Genomic DNA, 18654 nt, shown 5'->3' with positions numbered 1-18654 from the left:
ATTAACTGTGTATTCAATAGTGTTAATGGGACAGAAATTTTGATCTGTGAATGAAGTCATCCTATCCAGTTCTTCTGGGATTTTACTGTAGATTTTTTACTTAGGCACCCACTGTTTTGGAGAACTATACTAAAAATATCACTGTTTCAATCCAAACATAAAACATATCTTTAGTAGTTTCTACTGACTGCAAGAGTCAGTTTTCAGAAGCTCTAGAAGAAAGTGCAGCAAGTTCACCCCTCTTGTTAATTTTTATTCTCTGTGAAATGCTAAACACAATTTCACTAACATTATGAGCAATGTTTGTAGAGAGATCAACTATTGCTGTTCTCATCTTTCATCCTAGTAAATTTGAATGGTGCTGCTTTGGCATATTAGAAGTGTAACATGATAGTGATTCAAGCCCAGAAAGAAAGGGCCTCATTAATTACCTGTGTAATATTTGCAGAGTTTAAAACCTTATTTATCCCTTTCCTGACTGGGTAATCACAAACCTTCATACCATATGCATGCATGATGCAAAGAAAGAAATGATATTTCACCTTGAGATAAATGAAATATTTAGTGCTATAACCCCTGCTATGAACACTCTTAATTGTGAAAAGACTCATTGGTAAAACACATTTAAATGCGTGTGTCTGTGTGTGTGTGTGAGTGTGTTTACAGACCGATTGTATTAGTATTAACAGTGTGTGCATTGTGGAGAGAAATCCACTCCAGTCCCATGTGTTAATAACTAGGTGGTTGAGGAAAAAATGGGACCATATTTCTGAAATTCTTTGGATTGTACATTCTTGTCATGCACTGTGAACTGATTTTCTCTTGTTATGCAAACAGGACTATGCAACTTATTGAGGCCTTGGTGTGCCTCCCCTAATCATATTTCAAGTACTTTAGACAAACGCACATATTGAATTCTTGAAACCTATCAGATGCCAAAAGGTGTATCTCTTTACATTGTCATCTCTTGGGAAAAATGTCAGTGTGTCATCAGATTAACCCAAAGATATACTTTGCTCTGATGAAAAAGTTGGGTGTTTCACCTTGGTTGAATGGCAGTTTTTGCCTTTATTTTCATGCACAATATACACATGGACACACTTCTTTTACTCAATACTTTTGAAAAAATGAGAACTTAAAGACATTATTAGATGTTACATTTTGATCATATTAAACCATTTAGATTTACAAAACAGGAACATCGCCATTTTTCTTTTGCCTGCAGATAAATGAGAGATTGTCAAATAAGAAGTAAACCAGATTTTGGAGAACTATATATATATTGTTTGGGCATTGTAAGAAATAAAATATGCATGCATTCAAGGGCAGAGTTGATACTTTTCATATATCCCAGTATTTATCTGTTTTATTGTTGTTTGTTTGTTTGTTTTTTTCCTTTCCTTGGGTTACATTTCATATATTCATAGAATCATAGAATCATAGAATATCCTGAGTTGGAAGGGACCCATTAAGAGTCATTGAGTACAACTCCTGGCACCACACAGGTCTACCCTAAAGTTTAGACCATGTGACTAAGTGCACAGTCCAATCAGTTCTTAAATTCAGACAGGCTTGGTGCAGTGACTACTTCCCTGGGGAGCCTGTTCCAGTGTGTGACCACCCTCTCGGTGAAGAACCTCTTCCTGATATCTAGCCTAAACCACCCCTACCTCAGCTTGACACCATTCCCGTGGATCCTATCACTGGTGATTAAAGAGAATAGGTTGGCGCCTGCCCCTCCACTCCCCCTCGCGAGGAAGCTGTACAGTGTGATGAGGTCTCCCCTCAGCCTCCTCTTTTCCAGGCTGAACAGGCCAAGTAACCTTAGCTGCTCCTCATACATCATCCTCTTGTCTCCCCCTAGTATCACTAGGGTTGGAAAAGACCTCCAAGATCCAAGATGGTCCAACCATCACCATATGAGGACTCTCACTCACTAAATCATATCCCTAAGTATCAAGTTCAGCCTTTCCTTAAACACCCCCAGGGATGGTGACTCCACAACTTCAAAGTCATTCTTTGCCTGTGCTTGCAATAGAAGACAGCATAGCCGAGTAGGACTGAATTTGCTGTCTTATGCTGCCAAACGACCCTGTTGGAGGGTAAGGATAAACTGCCCACACTAGACAAATTCAGATATGAGTTGCTTCAGACTAGTGCTAGTCTGGTTCTATGAGCTGAATGGATGTTAGAGCTTGAATGACAGTGCTATGTCAGACATAACACAAGTGAGCATTTTCTGGCTTAGTGTCATTCAATAGACATCTAGTTGTGTTACCCTGTATTGATCCTTCATGTGAACCAAAGAAGATAGGTGGGCATAATCAGGAAAATCACTTAAGAAATTCACTGTTGATCCAGAACAAACTACATATGCAGACTTACTGTCATTTGATTTATTTATCCCCCATTTGGACTTCCATAACTGACTTCAGCAAAAGCAGAATTTGGACAGCAAGAGATTTATAAAGCCCTGTACATCTTCTACATTATGTTTTCCATTTCATTCAAATATTTCTTTCAAATATTTTTCACTGAATCCATATGTTATGTAGTACTGTGGTCCTTGTTGCTTTTAAAGTGTTTCTGCATTTTTTTTTTCTTTCTGCCTTCTCTGCATCTTATCTATTTAGGATTTTTTTCTTTCTTCTTTTTTTTTTTTTTTTTTTTCCTACTTTTAAATCTCTGTTAATCAGTACACAGCACATACTGACACAGTACATTTTTTACTTTTGATTCATTTACTTTTCTTTTTCTGTTATTTTGTTCCCTGTTTCATGATATGGAATCAGGAGTGTTTATTTGCCATGACTAATGAGATTTTTTCTTGCTGATATGTGGCACTTCGTGGTGTGCTGTATTCTTACTAGTGGTCAGAGCCTGTAAATAAGTCTGTAAGGTTGTATGCATGGCTAACTCTAACAAGAGGTGAACTGGACTTCAGTGAAGCTTAAACAAAATATGACTTAATGAGGAGCAGGCTATGCAACTTCTGTAGGTGGTGTCTGCAGACAGATTTTTTCCTGGTTGCTGCTGATGGTTAGCAGCTGTCAGAGGGTGTTGATGGCTGAGCTAGTAGAGAATTACTGGACACTGAAACTGCACAGACTGAAGGACCTTTTGAAGTTTTGATCAGCTTGAGATCCGTATGTCTGAAGAAGGACTAATGAGAATAAGTAAAAATATATATGTATGTAATGATAATTATATATATGTGAAAAAAAAAAAAGGCAAAAGGTTGAGGAAAAAAGATGAGGGGAAAAAAATGAACTAGAGTAGCAAAAAGGGGAGTGCGGGTGGGGGAAGATCCTTTCTCTTCTGTGTTTCTTGTTTGTCTTAACAAGACTTTAAAAGACTTCCAGAAAACTTAAGACTTAAAGTTTTTAAAGACTTTTAAAGACTTTAAGACTTTAGATATACATAAACCAAAGTTTTATACCAAAAAGCCAAGCTCAATCTCTTTGCAAATAGGCCAGTGTTCTGTATATTCACATTTTTCCATTGATAATACTTACAAAGAATTAGGGAGTTTAGTCTCCATATAGCCAATGTAATATACTTCCAATGACCTAAACGTACAATTGAGATAGTAGTTCTTCTTTAAGGATATAAAATACGTGCTATGTAGTGCCCAGTGGTAAATGAATGTGATATAAAAGACTAATAAAAAATCAGTAATGTTTTGAAGATCTATTTTAATACTGTTTAATATTATCCAGATTACATTTGTGTAGTAATCAATATGATGAACAAATTCAGCAGTCTAAGAAATCTGTCAACTATTTTTGAAAGACAAAGAAAATTATCTATCTGCTAGTTAGTTACTTATAAGTGCTTTTGTTAAGGCCACGAAGAAAGGACAGCTTAGCATCTAACATGTAGAAGACCACATACATTTAAATGGTACCTGCAAGATATATTGGAAAAGAAATGTTTCCATAGCACTACAGAGAGATCCCACTGAAAATAAAAAATAATTTTTTCTTAATACAGATTTAAAAAGACGTTAGTCACGTTCCAAACATTAAAGTTTCCCTTTCTCAGTAAATCATGTTAAAATTTTCTACATTATTCTTTATATTGTTAATGTAAGCAAGGTTCTCTTTTACAATCAGAAAGCAAAAAGGTTAATGAATATCTGGTATATAAAACTTTTCAGAATTCAAATACATTTTTCAGATTCAAGAAGAAGACACACTGCACCTCAAGCAGCATTATGAGTTCTTCTGTGGGATTTTGATAGTGACAGTCTTAACTTCTGTGTATTCATGAAGGCCGTATTCTCCCCTAGATAAAACAGAACAAAGAGCCATACTTAGGTTAATGATTTTTATACGAGTTATGTCCTTGACGGTATTTTCTATTAGTGCTGTGCAATTGGCCAGATGTTTAACAAGGATACTGGACATACTTGGAAGACATCTGTGCATCTAGACTACTGCTGGATGCCTTTTGAAAAGCTGCAGCAATTGTCTCCTGGGAAAAGTGTGAGAGAGTGTAGTTTCGTTTCTGTGCAAAAGAATGGTGTTTAATCAATTTAGTTCATTTCTGTACTGAGTTTTGTGGTCTTTACAAGCATGCTCATCAAATCTTTTGAAAAAGCCTTCCTCTGCTGTCAAGATTTTTTTTTCGGAGTCAGAAAGTAGGGACTTCATCTCAAGTAAGTGGGAGACATAATTAATCCACTGTGAAATCTCCCAGACAGTAAAAAATACTTAAATCTCACTGACATGTCATTAACATAATTTCACCTTCAAGTTTTACATGATGAGATGAATCTTACTTGTATGCCTGGCTGTTTGGCAGTTGTCATAGACAAACCATTTAGACATAATCGACTGTTTTATGGAACACACCGTTTTTACAGTACAATGCCATCCAGTTCCCACAGCCATCTTAGTACATATGTATACAAAAGAAAAATAAGGACTCTGTGTTGTAGGAAAACTATTACTCTCTTTTTCATATGATTTTGAAGAGGCATTCTTTTAATATGTATTTTACTTCATAACGGCATTATTATTCCAAGAATTATACAGGTATTTTTATTCTGGGTTTTAAGGAAATCAATGGTTTGACACAATGACTTCCTGATTATTTCAGTGAAATTGCTTCACACATACTTATGCTGCTCCTACAACTGATTCCCACATATTTATAAAATTTCCTTTTTCCATGGAAAAATTGCATGTCTATCCCATCCTCACCTTTTAGCAGAACAAATTTTGATTTTCAACAGCATGAGGAAAACGTCATTTACACAAAAGCTGAGTACCTTAACTGTTACAGAGATTATTAATTTTTATGATAGCATATTATTGTTTTCCTGTTATTTTCAGCAAATAGATCATCAAAATACTTCTGCAAAAGTCAGAAGTCCAGAATCATTCTCCAATTTTTGGCAATCAGCAAATACAAAACAGTCTGTGTTAGTAATGGCAAAAATGTGGTGGTTATTTATTTATTTATTTTCCATTTTGACATTTTCTAAAGCTCTCAGCATTTTCATAACTGTTTCCTTTGAAGTCTGTGGGAACTTTGCCATCAGGAGCAGATTTGATGCAGTGGCATAAAAACCCAAAACTTAACTCTCTTAAGAAAAAAAAAAAAAAAAAAAAAAAAGAGAGAGAGAGAGAGAGAGAGAGAGGGAGAGAGGGAAAGCACTAATGTATTTCATTTGCACATATACTTTTTAATTGGTTCAGTTACTCAGTAAAAGTGCTTTGCAGTTGGCATAATGTCAGGGAAAACATATATGTTCTGATTTGTATTCTTTGCTTTAAAAATAATTTCATTCTTAGTCACAGATTATATGACTGCTTATGATTTATGTTCCAAAAACTCAGAAAAAAAAATGTTACATAATGTAACAAACATGTATGATATTAAACAGCGTAACACATTATCCATTATTAGTATGAAAATCATAATGAATGCAGGAAAACAGCACATAATTCAAATTGAACCTGGATTAAACCTTAAAAGTTTGAACCAATTTGATTAGCTTTTCATTTCTGCATATTTCATTTCTTTTCCCGCTTCTTTGGGGGAAAAAAAAAAAAAAAGTCTGAAGACTATACAGGGTTATTTCTGTCATTACATTTATCCAAGCTGTACAGACCTTTCAAGGAGCATTTAAAGGGGATTCCACAAACTATGTGTGAACTGTATCTATAGTTAAATATATTAATGGAAATTACACTTTCTATATTTATGCAAAAACTGTACACCATAAACACGAGGATCAGTTCTGTATGTTAGTAGACTGAAAAATATTAAATGCAATCATTTTGGAAAGATTTGTGTCTAAGCAATTTTCTTATTGGTTTCATAGAGGAATTCTTTGCTTGACATTGTGTCTGACAAGGTGTGGCCTGTGAGGCTACAAAGTAGGCCTCAAAATCAAATAAATCAAATAGGGCATCCTAGTTGTGAATGTTGTTTTTAGAACTTCATTTTGTACTTCCTGTGAATTTACAGTTTAAAAAACATTTACTCACATTTCTCGTCCATTTCCTGACATCTTAAATCCTCCAAAAGGACACTGAGCAGACATTGCACTATAACAATTAACCCTGGAAGAATAGGAAAATGACTTTAGTGTTCCACATTGTGGAACAAGTTTATTCACTTCTGAAAAATCAATGTCGTTCCATGAAATGTATTAAACCTGTGGTGATATTCACAAACTATATATGAGCAACATATTTGCAAAAGTACATGTATTTCAAGACTGAAAAAAAAAAAAACAAAAAACACAAAGCATTACCGGAAAATACATTAATATGACCAGGGCTCTAACATTGATCAAGGGCCTACAAGCAGAGTGACACTTATCTTTCAGTTAATAGTTATAGTAAATCTCCTTCCTAGTTAATGAGCCTAATTAATTAGGTAAATTCGGGGTCACTTCGATATCTATTTAGGAAGTTTTGTTTGATTCTTCTCAATGTTAAGCGACATTCTGTGCTATGGTTGAGAACAAAAATACGATAAGTGAGAATGGAATTTCATAGGAGAATTTGTAGCATGAATATTTTTGCCAGAATGTGCATTCTACTCCATAGATGAGAAGTACTTTCTGTCTTGCAACTTTGTCAAATCAGATGTTCTTTATTTTCATATCTAATAATTTCTCCAACTGCCAGCCTCCTGGTTTCAGATTAGATATTAGGAAAAGATTCTTCACTGAGAGGGTGTTTGGACATTGGAACAGGCTCCACAAGGAAATGGTCAATTCCTTCATCTTTCACTATTGTTTCTCTCAGACTTTGCCTTTCTGGACCCATGTAGGTGGTCTCTTTCTTTTCTACATGTATTTCTGCATGGCAGCTTCATTGGCTGCTTTTTCAGCCTTATAGTTTCCCTTGGTATCTTCTTACTTGAAACAATTCTTTCCCCCTCTTGTGATTTTTTCAATTTCTCAACCACGTTTTATTAATCTTTTCTACTACAGGAGGATACTCTTCACAGGTTAATGAACAAGCAACTTAAAGTAATGGATTTCTTTGCACATTACAGAAAATGATCCCTGTAATTTGAGAATATATTGGGGTATCCCCAGATCCTGAATGGAAAGTAAAGCAGTACTCTCACTGTATTTTTTTTTTTTCCAGACTAAGTTTACAGGACAACTGCATGAAGACTTAGAAGAAATATTTTTCTAGTAGCACATTAAGAATGGAAAGGTGAGGGGAAGAGAGTCAGAGGAGGATGGCACTAACCTACCTATCTAAAGGTGACAAAGAATGGAAATACAAAAGTATGCCCCCAAAGAAGTGTTAAAATATCCTACAATTACTGTCATTGTCACCTGTAGGTCTGAGGGAAGAATTAAATAAGTTATGACTTACCATACTGTCCCAGCTTGAAGAGCAGCTGCAAATGTCAGTGCTTTATCAATGTCTTTGGTAAAAACTGCTGCTGCTAAGCCATAACTAGTATTATTTGCCCTCTTGATAACTTCATCTACAGTTTTAAACTTCATAATTTGTTGAACAGGTCCAAATATCTGTTTCAAACACACATAAACATATGAAGTGGACTAATATTGTTAAAAATAATAAATATTTAATACAACTTGTTGTTGTCAGACAGCCTTATTCCAAAATTAATTTGGTCAAGAGGATACCTTTAAAACAGAGGTCTAAAAAAGATTATAAATTAACATGAAGGTAAGATTTTTTAGCCTGCGGCAAATGAAGTTAACCTCTTGTGGAGAAAATAAAATAAAATAAAATTACCCAGTGGTAATGCTGTGTAGGCAGGGGGGCGCTACCACATCTAATTACTCTTTTTCCCACAGATTGAGTTTTCCACTTGATTTTCCTTGAAAGTGTTTAATGATACTTTCTCACTGGACTTGTATGGTATGATTTACATAGATCAGAAGAACGTTCTCTCACAACCCAAATATTCTTTAAATTGCCTTGGCTTTATGGAGGTTTATTATTCAATAGATTCAAAATAACCTGAGAGTCTCTGTTCTTGTTGTACTATTGACCTGAAGGAAACATCTCTGTGCCTACCTACCATCTCCTACCTACCATCCAGGAATTCCTACAAAAGGAATAACTGAAATTACTGCTTGGGCAGCTCTCTCCTATTTTTCTTTCCTTTGCAATCAGATCTTGATGCTCTGCTGTTTGTTCATTTTAACATGAAGGTATGTTCAGTAGAATGTAGCAGCAGTATTGCTGGCTGCAAAAAGTAGCACCTAGATTTCTGACAGTTTTGAAGGAGTTTCTAGTGAGAATTATAATGGACACCAGTTGCACCCATTATTAATCAGGATGAATGTAAAGAAAAAAAAAAAAAAGACAACAACAACAACAAACAAAAAAACAAAGCAACCAACCAACAACAACAACAAACACAAAGAGAAGAGATCATAACTGCACTCTGGGGATGTTTTTACAGGACTGTTTTCTCAAGAGAAAAGCAGATCTGCTGTCCTAACACTCTGGTTCCTTCCAGCTGGTCATTGCTGTCCTGGCAGCACCCCTTTAAGTGGTTTAGTACAAGCTTCTCAATACTGTATGGGCACTTCTGCAAATGGATCCAGGTTAAATAACCCTACAAAGGCAAAACTTTGCTTTGTTGAAATTGTTACCAGGCAAAATGCATGTGGAAGCACAACCTAAGTCTTTTCTCATTGCAAAATAACTCTTTGGCACATTTGTGTCAAAACCACAACCTGAGTGGCTCCTTAGGGAGTGAAGAGTTCACAAACTCTTTCAAGGTTTGTTTCGGAGCTACAGGTTACCATGACTCTGATATCTGAGACATGGGTAGTATGGGGTGATGTTATTAACAGTCCCAGCCTTAACAGTTCTTGACTCCTATCAGCTTAAGCTGGAGCCTTTGTTGGCAGACCAGCCTCACACTCCTCTCTCTCACCTCCACTGAGTTGGTGAAATGGCATAAGAAACCAAGAAAAGGATTTTAAACAACACCAGGCTGGAACGACAGATTTACTGGGAACATTTTTATGCAACCACTTGACCTTCTAAATGGATATTTTGTACAGAAATTTAAACAGACAATCTCCAGTGAAAGTATAGAAAGCCAAAAATTTCTTTACCTCTTCTTTGGCGATGCGCATATCATCTGTAACATTAGAAAAAACTGTGGGCTGGATGAAGTAACCTTTGTCTCCCCATGGACCTCCTCCACATTCCAGTTTGGCTCCTTCTTTTTTCCCACTCTCAATTAGCTCCAGGATTTTTTGAAACTGTTCCTTATCAATCTAAATGAAAAGATATTGCAGGGATGAAAGCAGCATACGCTGATAACAATTCTTCTAGCTCATTAACTGCAACTTAACAATGTTCCAGCTTTGCTCAATTGCATGTGTTGAAGTGGGACATCTGGACAGCCTTGCAAACATTCTTGTCATTAACTTCTCAAAGTTTTTTTTTTTTCTTTTTTTTTTTTTTTTTTCTCAGATATATCATTATAAAGAAATTTAGACATACTAGCATCAGCTGTGCAGGGACTGGTATGCTGTGTTTCTTCAATACAAAAGAAAAAATGTATCTTATACTTCTCCTAGTACTGTTGTCAACCACAAATGTTTAATCAAATGTTAATTTGATTAAAAAAAAAATAAATTTAAATCAAATGTTAATGAGGGTTGCTGAGCTTTTCTCTGCGATCATAACAGAGGACTTGATCTAGCCTGCAATATTACTCTTTGCTTTGCTGTGGCTGGTAGCTTGTTCCTGCCTTTCCCCTAAACTATTAAGGAAAGCTAAAAAGAAATAGTACAATAAAACTGAAATTCAGTGCTGTTTTCTGGACCTTCTGAGTTGTTAGTGGAATAAAGACTTTTACATTTGTGGTTAGAAAAAAACAGACGACAGATGTTTTGCTGGATGAAGCCAATATCTCTCCCTCTCCCCCAAGTTCACCACAAAATACAACATATGCCAAGCACATTTCAGTTTGGCTCTACGGTATAGCAGGTTTTAATGCCTTTAGCTGGAAAGGGAGTTTACACTTCCATTCGCAAAAACTCACAAAGGGAGAACATGAGAGATTTCCACTTCTCTATTTTTTAGTGACAAGATGGGTTGAAGGAAATATTGTACACCTGAGTAGAAAGAGCTCACATTTATTACAATACCAGAATCATAGAATAGTTTGGATTGGAAGGGACCTCAAAGATCATTGAATTCCAATCCCCCTACAATGGGCAGGGAAAGCTTCCACCAGACTGACTGGCTCAAAGCCCCATCCAACCTGGCTTTAAATACTTCCAAGGATTCACAACTTCACTGGGTAACATGTTACAATGCCTCACCACCCTCTGAATTAAGAATTTCTTCCTTATATCTAATCTAAACCTACTTTTTTTTTTTTTTTTTTTTTTTTTTAAGCTTAAAACTCTTGCTCCTAGTCCTATCACTGCACTCCCTGACAAAGAATCCCTCCCCAGCTTTTCTTTATGCCTGCTGTATTTGTTAGTATTTGTTAGTATTTGGAAGGCCAGTATTGGGTCTCCCTGGAGCCTTCTCCAAGCTGAACTACCCCAACTCCCTCAGCCTGTCTTCACTGGAGTCGTGCTCCAGTCCTTTGATCAAATTCATTCACTCCAACAGGTCCTTCTTGTGCTGGGTACCCCAGAACTTCATGCAGTGGTCCAGGTGGGGTTGCACAAGAGCAGAGTAGAGAGGGAGAATCATCTCCCTTGATCATGCTGCTTTTGATGCAACCCAGGATTTGGCTGTCTTTCTGAGACTGCAAGTGCACACTGCCAGCTCATATTGAGCTTCTCACTAACCACCACCCCCAGATCCTTCTCATCAGGGCTGTTCTCAATCCACTCTCTACCCAACCTGTATTTGTGGGATTTGTGGGATTGCCCCATGCAGGACCTTGCATTTGACCTTGTTGAACCTCACGAGGTTTGCCCAGAATCACCTCTCAAGGCTGTCCAGGTCCCTCTAGATGGCATCCCTCCCCTCCAGTATGTCAACCACACCACACAGCTTGGTGTCATTGACAAATTGGTCCCAGTACTGACCCCGAAGGAACACCATCTCTGATCTCCATGTGGGCATTGATACACTAAGTGCACCCTTTGAGTGAAACCATCCAAACAATTTCTTACTCAGCAAGTAGTCCATCCATCAAATACAGGTCTCTTCAATTTAGAGACAAGGATATCATGAAGGACAGGAGTAAAGAAAATTTCTGATTTCCTTTCCTTTCCTCTTCTCTCTAAGACCTCTAAGATCATCAAGGCAACAGTTAATCTAGCACTGCCAAGTCTACCACTAATGTACCATGTCTTTAAGCACCACATCTACATGTCTTTTAAATATGTTCAGGGATGGTGACTCAACCACTTAATGGGACAGCCTGTTCTAATACTCCACAACCCTTTCAATGAAGAATTTTTTCCTAACTTCATGCCTATAGGGAAATTGTGTACAAGGTAACATTTATTTCAGGAAAAACTCAATGCTTCTTTGATAAAGGCCTACAATACAACACCCTCTCTTCTATTTATTAATTAATTTATTTATTCACAGTTTCATGACTCTTTTATTGACTCTTTTGGAGTTCAACCCTTCAAGAACTGGCTCATGAAGACACTGAGATTACTTCTGGGGGGACTTTTGTGCAAACACTACTTCTCTATGATTATACTCATCAGCCAGTGAAGTAGGTGTGTGTCTTATTATCTTATTCATACAGTTAAAAAAGTGACATTTCAGCTTAAGCTACAAGTCTTACCATTGTAGAAAAAATATGGTATTTTAAAATATTTTGGGGAATCTTGGATGTATATTAGACTAAACAGTTACTCAACTAAAGCTATGATAAAAGCTTATATTTATGGGGATATTTATTTATAAGGATATTTATAAAGAGGTGGTTTTTAGTTCCATGTGCTCCCCTTGTCATTATGCTTTCAAACAGTTACCTTAGTGCATGCTGAAGACATAAAGTTTCTGCTACCTTGGTGGCCAAATATCTCTTGTGCATAAACATCATGAAGAGAAGAAAACGTTTAGATGATACAGCTTATGTTGTGTTCACTCATCCCTTTGTTATTATTATCATCATAATTTTTCTTAATAATGTGTGAATTAGCATATATATGATCTTTTGCATTCCAGTAGGGACTTTGTCTCTTATTTTATGCTCACTGTCCAAAGCACTACACAAACTTTCTGCCTGAGGCAGGTGCCGTCCCACAGAGCCTGTGAACTGGAGGACAAATTTGGCTTTCAAGGAAGCTCTATGACACAACATAGTGAATTGGTTTTCTTTTCAAAAGAGAATTAGGCAAAAAACAGCAAATGATTTAAAGGCAATGAGAGACTAAAAGAAATTAATGCAAAATAAATTTATCTAAAGTGCATGTTTACATTTTCCATTAAAATCGGACTATAAGAACAGCGCACACAGAAAAAGAACATACCAATTCTAGCAGGATAAATTTTAACCTGTGAAAAACTTATGATTTCTTATAAAGCTTGCTAACAAGTAAAAGAGGTCAAGGAAACCAAATGCTGAGATTGAGGGAAAAGGAGTCCTCCTGTTCTTTCTAATGTTTTAGTAATTATTTCTCAAATGTTTAACTGTCCTTTTAAAGTAGAAGTTTACAGTTGTTTCTTATTTAAATTGCTAATATGAATTTCAAACTCAGTAAAGCCACAATAATATGAGACTAGATTTCTCTTAGCTCTGTGTTAGCTGCATACAAGACTGAAAAAAAATATACCTGAATTCCTGGAGTTTCCTTGTTAGAAAATTCTTTTCCTCTGGCATTTAGATTTATTTAGCTGAACATATTAGCTCATTAGCAATGACACATTGCAGGATATCAAAATAAAGTTCTTAAGATTTTTCCATTAGCTTGTGTAGCTTGGAATAAAATTTTCCAGTTGACTTTGTTTCTTTGATTATAAAAAATAACTGTGATAACCAATGAAGAATACATTACATTATCAAATGTGTGGGTGTGCAGGAGTTCCTTTGTCTCCAGCTTTTGCTTTGTCTCTCATACAATTCCTGTGTTCTGTGATAATCAAATGTGTTCATAGTAGCTCTTCCAAGAAAATGTATATCTTATATCCTATAGTATAAACTGATATGGGAACAAGACTCAGGAAAAAAATAATTTAACATTTCTCTGATGTGATTGACAGAATACACTGAATCCATAGTACTATGATAGTAATGCTTATTAATGTTGAATTTCAGCCTTCGTTTAATAGGGAAGCTCTTGGCATACACTTTAAACACAACCAGTAAAAAACATAAAGTGCTGTTTTTTAGTTGTGGAATATTCTAAAATTGAGAACATCATAATGAAACACTAGCACCTTGGAAAAGAAAAAAAATAAATAAAAGTATCAGCTTTAGTTTCATCAAGCTACTCATTTACACTGGCAGTCTTTGAATATAATGCTAACACTCCAACATGGGTGATCAAACTTGCAGTTTTACAGCTGTTGCTCTGTAACTTTCTCAGTGCATTTAAGTTCTATATAATTGTTCCCTTTCCATAATACTGGAAAAAAGAATGAAATTCTGCACTTAGGCATATCGTGGTAACACAAACGACCCTCCATTCTTTTATCCAGTCAAACTACTGGACAATAATAAGTAGACTTAACACTAACACTAGAGTAGCTTTTGAAGTACTTTAAAGTGTGATGTTCTCTCAAAATTATATAAGACATATAATATTACTTACTTGAGGGCCCTGCTGTACACCAGGCAGCAGAGGATCCCCAAGGGTATACTTCTTTGCTCGTTCAATGCTCCGGCGAACAAACTCATCATAAATAGGCTCTTCCACAAAAATTCTAGATCCTGCTATACAACACTGTCCTTGGTGGTAGAATAGACCAATATGTGCAAATTCCACAGCCGTGTCCACTGTAAAGAAATGCAGAGTTCATCAGATCCTAAGTTTGTGTGGTCACCTCTTAAATTATTTGCAAACCTTTGTCATGACATCTCGTTTCCATTTTTAACAGTTTTTTTTCATGTGCACAAATAAACATTATTTGCTTTATCAATAGTACCAAGAGAAAAATTCAGCTGGGATGTTAATAAGGTCCATCTAGCTGTTTTTGGTTCTGAATTCATGTTCCATTAGAAACAATATTAAAATAACGCTTGGCAAGCTGTCAGATATTCCTGTTCATTCAAGAGCCATCAATTTCTGATGACAATTTGTTTTGAAACTATGTCAGCACCAGAAAACAAAATGGAATAAAACAAAACAAACAAGCAAACAAAACAAAACAAAACAAAACAAAATAAAATAAAATAAAACTCTTCTCTAGAGAGATGCATTTTTTTTTTCTTTTTATCTATTTTTTTTTTTTTAATAAAGAGGAGAAAAACTATATGGGACTTGAAAAAGTAGTCAGTTTATGTAATGAAAATGCTACTAACAATCTGCATCTGCAAATATAATGTTAGGACTTTTTCCTCCAAGTTCCAATGTAACTCTTTTCAGGTTGCTCTTTCCTGCAGCTTCTTTGATCAGTTTGCCAACCTAAAAGACAGAAAAAAAGACACTTTTACCTCAAAGAATATCACCCCAGTAACATGTCTCTGATTTCCATGAAAGTGGAAGCCATAGCTCAGGTTGTGTAATTGTGTAACCAGTAGCAATAGAAATAAATAATTGTACAAATGAAAATAATAAGAAAAAAAAAAGGAGAGAGCAGAATTGGAAGGAAAGAATCAGTGTATAGATGAATTTTAATCTACAAAGCAGTAGAACTGCTTCCTAGAACTGTTTTCCCCTGGAAATATTAATTTTATCTAACAAAGAGATCTGATGTCCTTTTGGTACCATCATTCTACTTGCTTGGTTGCATGCGTAATCTAAACTAGGCATTGATTGGTGCTCTGCTACTTGCTCTCAATAAATTTAAATGTATATATGGGAAAACCCTTTGATGTATGAATTAAATGAGAGAAAACTCAGATCTCTACGGTGCCTGCATGACTAACTTTACCTTATTATAGTTTCTCCCTTATCAGTAAAAAGGAGACCTGAAAGAGCAGGAAATGGGCACAGCGAGGCAGAGCCCCTGTCCTGTTTCCAATGGTGGCATAATTATTATTATTATTTTTTTTAATGAGAACTATCCTGGAAAAATTATGAGTAAAAAAAATAAATCTTGCAGCTTTGGCCTGTAACTGCTAGCGTGTAGATAACTTCCCTTGTGTATCAGCCTTCCTGTCTTTGGGAATACCTCCTCATGATTCTAAATTACACTGTCAGAAGAAAGGGACAGCCACCAAAATCAGGAAATACGATCTATTGACCACCTGCCTTTGGAAGGACATTGGGCACAAGGAATTGTAGTTACTGTCTGCTGGGAATAGATACGGACTATTTCTTATATGTCTTGATTTTGGATCTTTTTTTTTTTTTTTTTTTTTTTCCCCACTATTTTAATGCTGAAGGTTTCTGAGAATAAACACAGATCTTGCTCTCAGTGTACACTGACTGTTGACATGAGGCAATGATATTTATCTTTGGAGTGCACATCCAAGAAGTTAAAAGGCCAGTTGGCAGCTCTTCCATGTAGCATGCATACAAACAGAAAGTACTATGCATACAGATAGTACTGTACTATATGTAGTAAGGATAAAGTTAGAGAGCGCATGCATTGAGAAATCTTCACTCATATCAATCTTTGTTCCTGAGAGTGAAGGTTAGGAAAAATTAACAGTGACCTTCCTTTCAATTGTTAAACTGATACATATCCTTCTGATGTATAACTGATACATACACTTCTAAGACCACCCAAATAATTATCTGTATCATTCAAATACCCCAAACCCATCACCTCACCTACATGTGTGCAGGACTAGGAATGAGAATTCTGACATAACTTCCTACCATCATGTTATTAAAGTTAAAGAGAACAGAGCACAGCTTTTTTTCACTTTTTGCATTTTTTTTTAAAGTTATACTTGAAAAGAAGCAAACAACAACAAAAGTTATTAAAATATTTTCTTTTTAAAGGACAAGCCTTAAAATAGCATTGTTATATAGAAACCATTGTATCTCATGGAGTGCCTTTGTTTGAAGGGCTTTCCTGCAATACAAACATTGTTTAAATATGTTTAAAGTTAATAATAACCAACAAATCATTAAACAGACTTTGTTTAACAAACCAGCAGCCAAAAGAAAGAAAAAAGTTAAAACAGTTACATAGAACAAGTTAGACATTAAATCATTACTGGGAATCAGAGGGGCACAGTTCCTGCTTATATTTTCTTGCATTCATATCTCAATACCTCAGTAGAGCCTGTGAAGGCCACTTTATCTATATCCATGTGGTGAGAAATAGCAGCTCCAGCAGTAGGTCCAAAGCCTGGCACAATGTTCACAACTCCAGGTGGAAATCCTGCCTGAATTGGAAGAGAGAACTCCATAAAATTGGAGAAGTAATGATGACCAGAAGAATGTCTCATATAGTCTTATTTCCATTTTCAGTTCTCCAGCCACTTTTTCAGAGTCATACAGTTATTCTGAGCCTTATAGCCCCAGACATGTCTATTTCTCACATGATTTATGAATGTTTAGAGATGTTTTTATGCCATTGAGCTGATTCTTAAAAGCAAGCAAGCAAACAAACAAAAAAAAAAAAAAAAAAAAAAAGAAAAGAAAAAAAGAACACATTATTTTAACTTTTAGTGCCATTGGCAAAAAAGTACATTTTTTTTCCTCTTTCAGACATGTCAAGAAAAAGATGGCTTATTTTTTTGTTAGCATCGTTAAAGTTGTTAGAATCATTCTGTGTGCTTGATGATTTTTGGTCATTATCTCTCATATTAAATGGCATTTAATTAATGATCTGCTGACTTACGATATATATATATATATATTTAATAAAAATGATGGAAATGATATTTTCAACTCAATGTGTTTTCTTTTTTTTCTGGACAGCAGTAGAGAGTGGATAAAATGACAGCTAACAGCACAGAAAAGGAAGACCATTTACCAAGCATGAAAAAGTTGCCTACTGAAGATATGTAAAGTTCCATTATCTAGCAAACTTAATAGTTAAAGAAAATGGAAACCTTTGTGTAAAATCAGACCTCTATTTGCCTACAAATTCTATACTAGATATGTATACTACAATAATTCTTGAAGGACATGATGATATAAATGTGATTTTAATTAAATCCCTACTATATCTACCAGATAATACAGTAAAGACATTTAACAATGGCTTACCTAAACTTCTCATCTAGATGAACACTAAATGGGTAAAATGTGTATCCTTTACTAAAAATGTTCTAGTGTTCTACCAGTCATTACCAGTAACAGTTCTAAAATGCAAGTGATCTATGATCACATTCCCACTTTAGAGCACTCCTTTCAAGTAATTAGAAATAATAGAAAAGATATCTGCTTTTTTATCTCCTTGACCCAATGTTATCTAATAGCATTTCCTATGTAATAAAATAACAGTAGGATTTAGTTTCTTCTTAATACTCATTTAATTGGCTTGAAATAGTACTGAAGACTTTGTGCTCTGCTGAATCATTGTTTTGAACCAGAATAATAAAAAGTGCCAAGTCATTGCCATTAGCACTGTACAAGGTTACTGAGCTGGCAGTTATTGACATCTGTGCCAACTCTTCAAACATGTTAGATTACATTTGTTGATCTTATTGGGAAGTGAGATAGCTAAACTGTTTAACTGTTCTTCTTTGGGTGTTTGCTGGGCTGGGCACAATGGTCAATGTAACTTTGGAACCACTGGATAAACTATGACACTCCTTACATTCAAGAGCACAAAGTGCTCCCAGTTTCTGTGTGAAGAAAGTTCATAAGTTTGGCAGCAGTCAAGCAATGCAGATTTACATCTCTCTGTTAATTATAAACCGAGCTGGGTGAAAAGTATGTTCAGTTTAAAAAGCATGTTCAGTTTAAAAAAAAATAAAAAAAAAATCTGATAATAATTAGCTGTACAAACAGGTTATTTTATGTGATAACTATGCTAATAAAGCCATTGCCACCCACTTCCAAATACCCTGCTCCTGACTTCTTGTTTACTTTTAACTTTGAAAGGTACTGTGCAAATATGTTTACCAAGGAATGGAGTTTACTAAATTACTATTGTGAAGGTTTTTTTGTTTGCTTATTTTGTA

At 35.4% G+C, this 18654-nt stretch overlaps 1 protein-coding gene across 1 annotated transcript in view; it reads right to left on the bottom strand.

Moving 5' to 3' along the window:
- Positions 1-3678: 3678 nt before the first annotated feature.
- Positions 3679-18654, bottom strand: part of ALDH1A1 (aldehyde dehydrogenase 1 family member A1) — a 36904-nt gene continuing 21928 nt past the window's right edge. The window contains exons 7-13 of the mRNA XM_038170639.2: positions 16792-16905; positions 14926-15028; positions 14216-14400; positions 9584-9748; positions 7854-8011; positions 6501-6575; positions 3679-4287 (exon numbers count right to left, since the gene is read on the bottom strand). Of these exons, the coding sequence (XP_038026567.2) occupies positions 4215-4287; positions 6501-6575; positions 7854-8011; positions 9584-9748; positions 14216-14400; positions 14926-15028; positions 16792-16905 (873 nt within the window). The 3' untranslated portion in view covers positions 3679-4214. The remainder of the gene's footprint in view (positions 4288-6500; positions 6576-7853; positions 8012-9583; positions 9749-14215; positions 14401-14925; positions 15029-16791; positions 16906-18654) is intronic.

This window comes from Anas platyrhynchos, chromosome Z (genome assembly GCF_047663525.1).
Source record: "Anas platyrhynchos isolate ZD024472 breed Pekin duck chromosome Z, IASCAAS_PekinDuck_T2T, whole genome shotgun sequence".
Lineage (NCBI taxonomy): Eukaryota > Metazoa > Chordata > Aves > Anseriformes > Anatidae > Anas > Anas platyrhynchos.
This window is presented reverse-complemented; position numbering and strand designations above follow the sequence as displayed.